The sequence below is a fragment of the Condylura cristata genome, unplaced genomic scaffold, assembly GCF_000260355.1.
Source record: "Condylura cristata isolate star-nosed mole 26May11 unplaced genomic scaffold, ConCri1.0 scaffold00030, whole genome shotgun sequence".
Lineage (NCBI taxonomy): Eukaryota > Metazoa > Chordata > Mammalia > Eulipotyphla > Talpidae > Condylura > Condylura cristata.
In genome coordinates this window covers 23,243,532-23,256,522 of record NW_004567131.1, presented here as the reverse complement: position 1 = coordinate 23,256,522, position 12,991 = coordinate 23,243,532, and the positions used below count along the sequence as shown (strand labels likewise).

Sequence of the window (12,991 nt, the reverse complement as noted above, 5' to 3'; positions counted from 1 at the left end):
TCCTTATCACAATTTAATGTATTTATTGAGAACATTTTAGCCTTCCTATAAGCCAGATGCACATAATTGTAAACAAATTGTGTTTCTGCTCTTGCACTTTAGCTATGAAACATGAGCATGTTTTCATGATAATAGGATCAACATCTTTTTTATATAATATTCATGTTGCTGTTTCTTTGGGATGTCTATCTTTTTTTTCCACTCATGTTTTAACTTAGCTTGATCCAAGTATATGGATTTTTAGAAATTTCAATGGCTCTAAAATCAGCATCCCAATATGTTAAACAGTATACAGTGCTCCTGATACCATGTCCTCTCTCATTGTAGTGACATAAGTAAAATTTCCCAGTCTCCTAAGCACTGAAGATTATTTGTTATTGTCATAAGTAAAAAATGTTGTAGAATTGATTTGTGTAACTTGCCTCCTTTGTTAGTCTTCAGACTCTAATTTACAGAATATGACTGCCTGTACTTAAATACTCTAGGAAGTTTTTCTCAATTTACCTCTCCTAACTTTCATTGTAACAGCTGTTCAGATGTGAAATTTTAACATTCTCAGACCCAAAAATAACCTATCTAGAGAGTCAAGAAAATAATGAAACAAAGAAAGGAGGCAATAAGAAAATAACATTTTGCTTTTTGTATTGGGTTATCAGTAATATCTCCAGGAGAGCAAAATAAAAAGATGACTTTAAAATATTTGAGTAAAAAATACAGGGTCTTAAAAAAAAACTAGTGTGATTATATCAAACAAAAGGATAATGCAGCCTACAGAGTGGGAGAAAATATTACAAGCCACATATTCAATAAGAGGTTAATATATAAACCTACATAAGAAATTCATAAGGCGAGCTAGACCCATAAGTATTTACAAATATCACTGTATGTCCGTGTACATATATACATCACCCTAATTAAATGAGCAAAAGATCTAAATAGACATTGTCTTAAGACAAATAGCCAAGAGGTCCATGCAAAAGTGCTCAGCATCACTAATCAGAGAAGCAAATGACAACCACAATTAGATAGTAGTAGTGCTAATACAGGTGAGGTGCTATCAAAAAGATGAATAAATGTTTGCAGATATGTGGAGAGAAGAGAACCCTTGAACACTGTTGGTGGGAATGTAAACTGGTGCAGCCTCAGTGAGAAACAGTATGAAGAGTCTTCAGTAAATTTAAAATAAGACCACCATGTGATCTAGCAATTATACTTCTAGGTATACTGTCAAAGGAAACAATCATCTCAAAAAGGAATCTGTATCATGTTCCTGACAGTATTATTCACAAGAGCTAAATCATAGGAATTAAACTAGTCAGTGGATGAATATGAATAGTATACACATATTACTATGTGTACTATATATTATATAGTAATATGTATATACTATGGGATATTACTCAACACCCCTCTAAAAGAAAAATCAAGCTCTCAGAAAAAGGTTGTGGAAAATTGTTTGCCACACACTAGAGGAAACAAATTGGTTAAAGGGTACAAACATTCAGTTATAAAAATAAGGTTCAAGATCTAATGCAGAACATGGTGATTACAGTTGGTAACTCTATTGTAACTCTAATGTATAAATGAAATTTCCTAAAAGAGTAGAATCTTACATTTTCTTGCCCAGGAAGTGTTATGACTGCATTAATTGACCCTATAGGGGGAATCCTCTCACTATATACACTTGTCCAATTATCACATCATACATTAAATGTTTCAGTGACATCTAGTTTTTAAAAAAGGTGAATTGGCATCCATGTCACTGAAGTCATCTAGATCCACAGTAGAGAAATAGATAATGATAGCTATGCTTACTGAAAGATGACTTTGCCTTTCTGACGTCGTTTACTATCATACTCAGAGACCCACCAGTCAGTGAGCTTTCTCTTAGGCCACTTCTTATTTGAAATGAATCTGCCTAGCATCATAAATTATCTGCTAAAAGTCCCAATACAGAAATGCAGGCTTCCTTCTGAGATAAAAGCTAATGAAGAGAAGTTCTAATAAAATAGATTTACTTGAGTTATTATACAATAATCATGGTATCTGGAGATGCAGACTGGGAAAGAGACTAGAGTATTAAAGTAAGGTGTGGACCATATAGAATTTGAATACTGAAGTTGCCCTTTGTTCAAAATTGGCTTTAAGTTCAAGAAAGAGATGACTCCGAGATGTCTATACTGACATCCTCTTAGTCATAGTTGACGTTGAGGGTCTAAAGAACCTCAGATTATGAAAGCTATTTGTTGTGTGTAGTAGACAGGCCACATTGTGATGTATACTATATTCACAGTTCTCTGTCAGCACCAGGGCCACAGCCACACCCAGCCACTCTACCCTGGGCTGCCAGTACCGCCCACTGTGCTCTCTGGACACAGCAGGGTTTGGTGCAACTACAAAGAGGATGACCTTTGAGCATCTCGCCTGGGCAGAAAGCTGCTCCTGGACACCAGGTGACACCAGCATAAAACCACACCTTCAGGACTTGGGTGGGTAGTAGAGTAGCCCAGATCATTGAAGCAAATACATAGAATCAAGTAAAATGTGGAAAAACAGAAAATGTCCCACATGAAAGTGTAAAACAAAATTCTGGGAAACAAAGGACACTAACAATGAAGATAAGCACTTCTTTTAAGAACTCAAAGAAATGGTTATAAAAATACTCACTGATCCCAGGAGAATGGCTGAACTAGAATATTTAAGAAAGACTAAAAAGTACAGGATTGAATGGAGGGCCCTCCCTGGTGGTGCAGTGGGTTAAAGCACAGCACTAAGAAGCTAAAGCTACCTCAGCATGAGTTAGATCCCACCCCAGGAAGGTGATCACATGCTGTGGCAGACCTCTCCTGACCCGCCTGCTGCTCCCCTCAGCAGTGTACTTCAACAATCTGCCTTTTCTGATCCCCACTCTGTCTCTGGTGAATCCTCTCACCACAACTGTGCCTCTGGCCTGTAACCCAGTTCTTGTATGCATAGAAATACTTTTTAAAGTACAAAATTTTGAAATGTGTTCAAATGTAAGTAGCTGTCAACTCATAGAATAAGATGACTTATCTGAGCTTCATGATAGCCACAATACAGGAACTTAAAACACAAGAAAATGAAAAAGGCATACCAATAAAACTATCAAATCAAGAGAAGACAAAGATTTATGAAAATGAGCAGAAAACGGTTAACAAAATGGCAATTCGTACTTACCTATCAAGTAATAGATGTATCAAGTATACTTTAAATGTAAATAGACTGAAATCTCCCATAAAATGACAGGTATATGTGTCAGTGAAGATATCAACAAATAAAGTATCTGAAGACAACTGAAGAAAGAAAATACATACCAGTACTACTTTTGCTACACCACGAGAATACTAAGAGGGAAGTTCAGAGTAAAATGGGCTTAGTTGAAATCTTAATCAACTTTACATGTAAAGAATTAGGAGGAGGGAAAAAAAAAGCCCCAAGCCAGTAAAAGAAAGTAAGTCAGAACAGAAATAAATACAGTATTAAAAACCAACAAAAGAGTAATAAGCTAGTTTGGGGGAGTGGAGACTACAGAACCTTAGCCAGAGTCATTAAGACTCAATTAGAATTGAAAGAGAAGTTGCAATGGATACCACGGAAATACAAGAGATCATGAAAAGCCTACTGTGCACATATACCAACAAATTAAAAGAAACAGTTAAATTTGAGTTGTGCAATCTCCAGAGACTGAATCATGAAAAAACAAAGCTTGAACACACCAGGAACAAACATTCAAAGATCTGTGTCCATATATTTCAAAGTTCAAAAAAGTCTGAAGAGGAGAGAATGCTTCCCAACTCATTTTATAAGGCTAGCATTACCATGATGCCAAAACTAGACAATTGCATGACACTAAAGAAAATTAATTACAAGGAAATATCTGATGAACATAGATGCAAGATATTAGACCAGATTCAGCATATATTAAGATCATACACCATGACCAAGTGGAATTTATTCCAGGGATGCAAAGATAGTTCAGTATAGGCAGATCTAGCAATGTAAAACATCAGAGCAGCAAACAAAATAACAACATCATTGATGTTAAGAAAGCATTTGATTAAGATCTGCTGGATATCCCATTTATGATGTTTAAAAATTCAGTTACAATCCTCCTTGGTAGTGCGACAGGTTAGGGCGCAGCACTGCAAGCTGACAGCAGCCGCTTCAGTGCTGGTTCAATCCCCAGCCCCCAAAGATGATCCACATGGCGCAGCAGGCCTCTCCTATCTCACCCGCTGCACCCCTCAGCGGTGTACTTCGTCAGTCTGCCTGTTCTGACCCCACTCTGTCTTTGGTGAACCCTCTCACCGCCCCTGCACCTCTGGCCTGTACCCCAGTTCTGTATGCATAAATAAATATTCTAAAAATTTCAGTTAAATAGGTATATAGAGAGTATATTCTTAAATATAACACCCATCTATTACAAATAACTTCATACTCTGTGGTGAAAAATTAGACTTTTCTTTCCTCTAAGATCAGGAATAAAACATGTTTACTCATCTTATTTAATATAGTAATGGATGCCCTCACCTGAGTAGTTAGATAAGACAAAGAAATAAAGTGTAGCCACATTGGAACAGAAGTAAAAACAATTACTTGCAAATGACATACATAGAAAAGGCTTTAAAAAAAACTTTAAAAAATCATAGAATTGGTTACAAAATTAAAGAATTGACTACCAAACAGCTTTTGCAGTTCTAGATACAAACTAGCAGAAAAATAAATACCATTTATGGTTGCATCAGAATGACTAAAATACCTAACAGTAAAATTTTTTTTTTTTTTTTTAGATTTATTTGTGCATACAGAACTGGGGTACAGGCCAGAGGCAGTGAGAGGCTTCACCAGAGACAGAGTGGGGAACAGAACAGGCAGATTGATGAAGTACACTGCTGAGGGGAGCAGCGGGCGGGTCAGGAGAGGTCTGCCACACCATGTGGTCACCTCCCAGGCAGGTGGGAGTTGAACTCATGCTGAAGCAGCTTTTAGATTCTCAGTACTGTGCTTTAACCCGCTGCGCCACCAGGGAGGGCCACCTAGCAGTAAATTTAAGGAGGGAAGTAAAAGCCCTGTGCCCTGAAAACCATGGACACTGTTGAAATAAATTGAAGTCACAGGCCATCCCTTGTGGCACAATGGGTTAAAAGCACAGCACTGCAAGTGAGCCACAGCTGCTTAAGTGTGAGTTTGATCCAGCCCCAGAGGTGACCCACAGGGCACAGCAGAGTTCTCCTGTCTCACCCACTACTCCACTTAGCAGTATATTTCAGTAAATCCACCTATTCTGCTCCCTACTCTGTCTCAACCCATACTTCTATCCTAACACCCCAGTTCTCATATGCATAAATAATCTTTTAAAAAAGTAAAGACTGCACAATGAAAACATTCATTAAAAGGAAAAGGCAGTCTTCTAAAGTGAGAATTTGCAAAGATGTTAATATCTAAAATAAACAACTCATAAAAGTCAGTAGCAACAAAAAAAAAACCAAATCAATAAAAAAAAAAGGGGCAGATTTTCTCAATAAGCATTTATCAAAAAAGACATAGATAGCCAATAGACACCCAAAAAGACATTCTTCATCACTTATAGGTAGGGAGCTACAAACCAAAACTATAATGAGATTGCATCTCATACCTGCTAGATACCTGGCATCATACAGAAAAGAAATAGTAAGTGTTGATGAAGATGTGGAGAAAAAGGAACTTGTGTATTATTAATGGGAATGTAAGTTGGAGCAACCTCTAGGTTTCTCAACAGTTTAAAAATAGAACTATGTGATCTAGCAACTTAGCTTTTGGGTTTTATCCAAAGAATAAGAAAACACTAACTTGAAAAGCTATATGCACCCCTATGTTCACTGCAGCTGTACTCATAGTTGCCAGAATATGGAAAACACTCAAGTGCCCATTGATAGATGGATGCAGAATAAGTGGCATCTATACACAGACCACAGCATAGTAGCTCCTCAAAAAAAATAAAGCTATGATATGAATTAACATTCTACACCCAAGTATATACACCCAAGATAAATATGTGCCACACAAAACCTTATACACAAATGTTTATAGTAGCATTATTCATAATAGCCAAAAAAATAGAAACAAATTTCTATCAACAAACTACAGTATTGTCTGCATAATGAAGTATTACTTTGCAATAAAAGGAATGAATTACTGCCATATACTATACTTTGAATGAACCTGAAAAATGTTAACCCAAATGAAAGAAACTAGCCACAAAAATCTGATTCCATTCATATGAAGGCCAGAACAGGAGAAGAGTCAGAAAGTAGTTTAATGGTTGCTTAATATTGTGGAGTGGGATGGGATGGAACACGTAGAAGAATAGCTAAAATGTACATTTTCTTTTTGAAGTGATAATATTCTTAGCTGTGATGGCTGCTATGAGGAAAATTATATGCACACACACCTTATTTAGAACAAAGTACTAAATAGCTCATTCTTACATGGATGAAGTTTGCTTGCAATATCACGACCCTTTTTTGTTTCATGGTCAACTTCCATGCAACTGGCATTCCAAGGTAGAGGTTAAGGCCTGAAATTTAATCATTTCTCCTTTAAAGTATTGAACAGATGATAGGAGCTAACCAAAGAAGATGGAAAGAACATATAAATGGCAAAGAGTGTGTTGAAAATTAGGGAACAAGAGGCAGGAGAATATAGGAGCATCCCATTAAGTAAGATTGGAAAAAAGGAAAACTTGGATGAAATGTCATGTAAGCAAAGTGGAATAGACAAAACACAAGGAAGATAGTCTTCTAAAGAGCTAGGTTTGGAAGTTTATGAAATGTGTCCAATAGACAGAAGTTGGAAGCAAAGAATATAATGGAGCATAGTTCTGGGAGGATTCCCGAGAAAGGAAGACAATTCCTTTCTGTGAAATGGGATAAAGGAGAAAGATTTATGGTGCTGTAAGCAGAAAGGATTACAATGAAGACTGTTTCTAGGAGGCTTTAACCATTTTCTCTAATGCAGCCCTTGGGGACATGGAAAATAAAAATCTATCTCAATTATAATAGATAATATTTACTGAGCCTTTTTTGTCCAGGTATCATGCTAAGCATTTATTTAAAACCGAAAGCATGACAAATGGTATTAATATTACACAGACAGAAACAGAAAAGAACTGAAAGTTGCTCACTATTACACAGCTAGGAAGAACTAAGATGGAATACCAAATCTCCCTAATTTTGAGTTGACTTTTCTGAGGTTTTACTTTCAAATTTCCTTAAAACAATGAAATATTGGTTCAAAAATATGTATAGATTAATGTGATAGAATATTTAAAGTTTTAAAAATAGTCCTTGTACACAGCAAAATTCAGTTTTAATGAAGTTAGTGTTTTTTGTTTTTTCTTTTAAGATTTACTTATTTATGAACTGGGGTACAGGTGAGAGGTGCAGGGGTGGTGAGGGCATTCACCATAGACAGAGTGGGGAGCAGAACAGATTGATGAAGTACACTGCTGAGGGGAGCAGCGGGCGGGTCAGGAGCGGTCTGCCACGCCATGTGGTCACCTCCAGGGCCAGGGATTGAACTCACACTGAAGTGGCTGCAGCTCACTTGCAGTGCTGCACTTTAACCCAGTGCACCACCAGGGAGGGCCTAAAGTTAGTGTTTTAAGTAAGGAAGTATGGAAAATTTCTTCAGCAAGATCACTAGGGCAAATAACTACCCACAACTTTTTTGATTATATTGTTAGTTACATGGTTCTTTTTGGTTAAAAGTCAATGAGTTATGCATTTAAGATGTGCACATTCCATTCCAGTCTAAATTCCATCTCATTTTTAAAAAGGGAAATCTATAGACCTAGAATACATTGTTAAATGAAAAAACAAATTATGGAATGTTACATGAAATACAGTATCATTTATAAAGAAAAAAAGATAATTTCCACCAATAAGAATGACATCTATAGAACTACACTGTGTGTACAACTGTCTCAGTTCTCCAGTCTGGATGCCCTTTTCCACCGAGATTCTGCCACTGGGTGAACCAATACGCCCCTAGGTCTTCTGTCTGGAAGATGAAGACTTTTTTATTTTAACATATGAATTACCCAACTGTTTATATTCACTAGTGTAACAGTCTCCAGCAAATAAAAGTAGTGTCTTTCAGGAAATTCTAACTCAAAAAAGTCATGACCTGTTTGCATAGTGATTTTGAAACTATTCTATTTTGAGGTAGCCTATAATGGAACTATCACTGAACGAGAAACAACCAAATGATTCAAGTTCTTGTTCTGACTCCAGATATTTGAGGGCAAATCATTTAATCTCTCTGGGCTTCAGTTTCCTTGTTTAAACTTTATGATTTGAGTTGAGGATCTTTCCAGGCTGAAGATCTAATGAACCCCGTTCATTCACACAGACTTTCACATGACCTCTAGCAGACTTGTGGAAGTAACGTGGTTTTGCTGTTGTGTTTTGAAACAGGTGACAACCAAAGCCAAGCAACTGAAGGATTCAGTCACCTGCTCTCCTGGTGAGTTCGCATCTGCTTCCTACCACCTAACATGATTTCTTCAGATACATCCGTTCTTATAGTAACTTTAAATATGTTGATTTAATAGTTTGCCCAGGAAACTCTGGCCACAATCTCTAATAGGGATCATATTACAGGCACTAGCAAGCCAGTCAGCCCTATCCATACAGTGAGTGCCAAGATATAGTTCTCAAGTTGAATGAACTATGAAAACTTTGTACTTATATGGGTGGAGAGGGCTTGGTCCACAATAGAAAGCAGGTCTGCACCATATAAACACCGGTGTGGTTTCTACCTGTCTGTCCATTGCCGCCACCACAGACAGTGGTCGTTCAGAGCAGAAAACGATTAGCTTCTATGTTTCTCAAAATCTCTTTCTTCCAGGAAGAACTGGTATTTTATTAATGTCTCCATACACTTTACTTGGAGCCAGCATATAAGAATTTTCCTCCTAAACTTTCCAACATAACTCAGGTGCAGGTCCCAGGGAAATTAATGCAGGAGAACAAACTATGAAGCAGCAAACCCAGGATGCCAAAAAGCCTTCCCCAGGAAGGTGTCAACTTGGGATTCTATAGGGTTAAGAAAGAGGACATTTCCAGATTCTTTTTGCTACCAGTAAAATGATTTGTGTGGGCCTGGCGGTGGAGATAAGCAATGAACCTCTAAATGAAGGAGACCTGCCTCGAAGACAGTCCCCTAAAATGTGTCCTTGGTGAAAGTGATAAACAGACATGGATCTCACTAGAATACTGGCAAAGGGGGCAAAAGTGTCATGAAGAGAACAGCTGTGCAGTTAAACGCGCGGGCTGCCTCTGAGATGACACCTGTGACAGAGTTTGCCCTTTATTGTCAAATGAAGCTTCACGGTGGCAACAGAAGCAGCTTTGAGCAGAGAGTATGTCCCAGTGCTGGTGTCCCCCCATTGGTGAGCACAGCCTAGACTTTGACAGAGTTCAGTTTTGTTAGTGGAATTAGTACAACTTCAGATTACGAAGAACAGCCTTTCTTACCTAAGAAGTAGCTCACTGCTTCTCAGATCTTTGCGCTCTCTGCGCACATCCTGCATCCATCTAAGCCCACTGTTCTGCCGAGTGCTGGGGAAAGCAGGGACAGGCCAGCCGGTCCCACCTCTGCTGCTTTTCAGCATCGGTAGTGACAGTGCTGACACAGCTGCTGCCACTCTTGTCCCTGAGCCACCTTGCCCTTTCACCTGTGACATGCTCTTTCTCACAGGAATGGTTAGACTCTCGGAACTCAAGTCAACAGCCCAGAGTTGCAGGTCCGGCAGGACCACGGTGGCCTTGCCAGATGGCATCATCACGCAGCGAGAGGATGCGGAGTGCACGGAGGCGGAGGACAGCGACGCGCAGGAGGCAGTGGCCCCCGAGAGCGAGAGCCAGCCCAGGAGGCGCAGGCCAGCCCGGCCGCCGGCGTTGGGGACAAGGGTGGAGCCAGAAGAAAAGTCCCGGGGAAAGAGGCAGAAGGACTTTGACATTTTAGAAGGAAATGAATCCAGTGATGAGGAAAGCCAGAGAAGAGAGCAAACTCGTGCTGTCGAGGAACCATGGACTCAGAGTCAGCAGAAACTTCTGGAATTAGCATTGCAGCAGTACCCAAAAGGAGCCTCTGACCGCTGGGACAAAATAGCCAAGTGTGTCCCGAGTAAGAGTAAGGTAGGTGAGGGGGGAAAGTAAGAGGCCTCCGCGTTTGTTTAAAATGCCGCTGAGGGGCTGCAGCCAGTTTTACCTCATTCTTTGATCTTATTCTTCTATCTACAGCTATCTCCTCGATCTCTTATTTGCCATTTATCTTCTAGTGTTTTCTCCAACTAGCCTTGGCAGAAATGTGCCTTTGATGTATTAGTGTGTGCACATGAGCTCGATTCTCAATTTAATCAATCAGACCAGTTCGTTTTTCTCAGAGAAAATTCCACACTTAGAAATACACCTCAGCCACAGCCACTGGGCGCGGCCCCCGGGGCGAGAGCCTGAGCAGCAATGGACAGCCCAGCACTTTCTCCCCTGCGGGGCACCTCCCTTGCCCTGGCGTGAGCAGGTTTCTCTAAAATCTCGCCTCTGGCTCTGCAGTCAGTCTAACAGGGTCTGTGATGGCGCTGGGCCCCCTGCCGGGGAGACCGCGTGGGCTCAGCGCCCCGCAGCTGGAGATGGCCACCGTGTCAGAGCTCAGGAGGGGCGAGTGGCCCAGGATAGGCTCCTTCCTTGTGGGCGCCACGGTCTATGATTACCTGTCCTCATTACAGCTCCTGGTGTCTGCCAGAGGCCATCTGCAGATAACTCTCCAATAAAAGACTCAGATAGGAGGGTGGATGGGGTGTCCCTGGAGAAAGCACCTCCACCCCAGCAGCGCCTCCTGCCCTGACAGTGGAGTGTCACAGTGGGCGCTTTTCAGCGTGGCCCTTTCTTGACAGTCTCCTGCGCGTCATTCCTTGAAGCTGTGCTTTTAGTCTGAGGCACCAGGATGGCGGAGAAATCAGAAGAACCAATTTCTTCTGCCTTCTGTGCCTGCCACTCTGTAGCCTCTGGGTGCACTGGTGTTCATTTACATTTTTTTTTTAATTGCAATTCTATGTTGGAAAATCTAGCTTGTGGCCATGAATGTCCCTGTGTGTACAGGACTAGTTATCCATCATCTACTTTAAAATGATGAAGTTGAGAATTCCTGGGGAGAAAAATAAACTATTAACAGTTGATCTAGTTGAGAATCACAGATTCTCCAAGTCTCTCCAACTGGTTTGCCAAAAAGTAATTATTTTCCCTGAATTTCTCCAGCATCTGTCAGGACACACGCATTTACATGTGTGATGAATTGATGCTGGCTTAAAATGAAGTAGCTAGAACTCTGGCTTCCTGAGGACAGGACACTGAAAATTCATTGCCTTGGGCTTTGGAAACCTTCCTGTTTGCCGAGAAATGGGCCACATGGTCACCATCCTGCAGGTGTCCCCTGTAAGCCAGGAGGGGACCTGCTATGGTGACGCCTCTGCGCAGCCCTGAGCCATGGGAGTCTGGGGCCTGAAGGCGGCATCTGCTGAGCCATAGGCCAGGCTGGGCTCCCCGACAGGCCTGCTTCCCAGGGCAGGGAGCTGCACTCGGGGTCCAGTGTGGGCCATGCCAGGGGCAGCAGACACTGCCATTAAGCCAAGCTGGTGTCTCAGGCCGTGGCAGGCGGCCTCCGGGAACACAAGAAGGGCATGGGGCGAGAAGACATTCCTACACCACAAGCTCCAGTCCTGAGAAGAGAACAGACATCTCTGAGCAAGGCCGCTGGCAGTCCCCAGCTGGCAGTCCCTAGCTTCCACATAGAACCCGCCGGCACCCCGCCGAAAACCACAGCAGGCTGACAGTGTCCCTGCAGCGAGTATTGTTGAAACAGAATCAGAATTGGATTCTGGAAAGAATCTGGAGAAACATGAGAGCATTCCACCTCTGCTGCAGTCATGAATCTCCTCCCCCAAAGGTGCGCACTCTGGGCCCCTGGGACCTGGGGGAGCCCCCACCGCAGGGAGGCTCCAGCAGTCCCAGGGAGAGACAGCTCCAGATGGGAATGCCATCAAGGCCGGGCCTCAAGTGTCCGGCTTCTCTGAAGTGATATGTTTTGATGAAGTTAGTGAAATGTTAAAATAACTGCAGTTAGCAGGTTGAATGTCCTGATTGTGACATTGGTAACGGCTGGACGATGCTACCCATCAGGCCATTCCGCAGTTGGGCTGGGCCCAGCTGGCCTCCCCCTGGCCTGCCCAGCCCCGTCTGCCTGGGCCCAGCGGGACTCACCTAGGATGTAGGCAGGTCTGTGCCCAGTGAATGGACAGGGCACCTCATTAGCACAGGGCACCCCACGAAGGCCACACTGACTTGTGCAGTGATGCTCACATCTCTCTCTCTCTCTCTTCCTGCAGGAAGACTGTATTGCTAGATACAAGTTGCTGGTTGAACTGGTCCAAAAGAAAAAGCAAGCTAAAAGCTGAATGTTCTGGAAGATGATGTTTACCTTCATTTTCCAAAATGATGATTTTTAAAGTCTTACGCAGAAACTTGCGTTTTGTACCTCAGTATTTCTATACATCATGTGCCTTAGTAAAAAAAAATAATAAAAATTTAAAATAAATGTGCTGACTTGTGTACACAAATCCTGGGGGGCTAGGGGGGAGGTGATTAGTATATTTTGTGGATTGCTTCCTCATCACCACCAAGTTTCATTTCCTGGAGAACAGTCTGAACCCTGTTTTCTAATTGTCAAGTGAGTAGGTGATGCTGAGGGAGTGTGCGTGACCAGCAGGTAAGAAAGTCCGCAGGGGAGCTTTCTGGGGGCGGGGGAGCTTTCTGGGGGCGGGGGAGCTTTCTGGGGGCGGGATGCAGGAGCGTGAGGCGGGGAAGCAGCAAGGCTGGCGCTGCGTTGGCCACAGTGATGCAGCCTTGTCTGTCCGTCTGTCTCAAGTCAGTCT

The 12,991-nt window shown here is 41.8% G+C and overlaps 1 protein-coding gene across 1 annotated transcript in view; it reads left to right on the top strand.

The window, feature by feature from the left end:
• The window catches only part of DNAJC1 (DnaJ (Hsp40) homolog, subfamily C, member 1), a 116,708-nt gene extending 104,090 nt beyond the window's left edge, over positions 1–12,618 (top strand). Inside the window, exons 10-12 of the mRNA XM_004691297.2 lie at positions 8,478–8,526; positions 9,763–10,202; positions 12,446–12,618. Coding sequence (XP_004691354.1) covers positions 8,478–8,526; positions 9,763–10,202; positions 12,446–12,514 — 558 coding nt within the window. The 3' untranslated portion in view covers positions 12,515–12,618. The remainder of the gene's footprint in view (positions 1–8,477; positions 8,527–9,762; positions 10,203–12,445) is intronic.
• Positions 12,619–12,991: the final 373 nt, after the last annotated feature.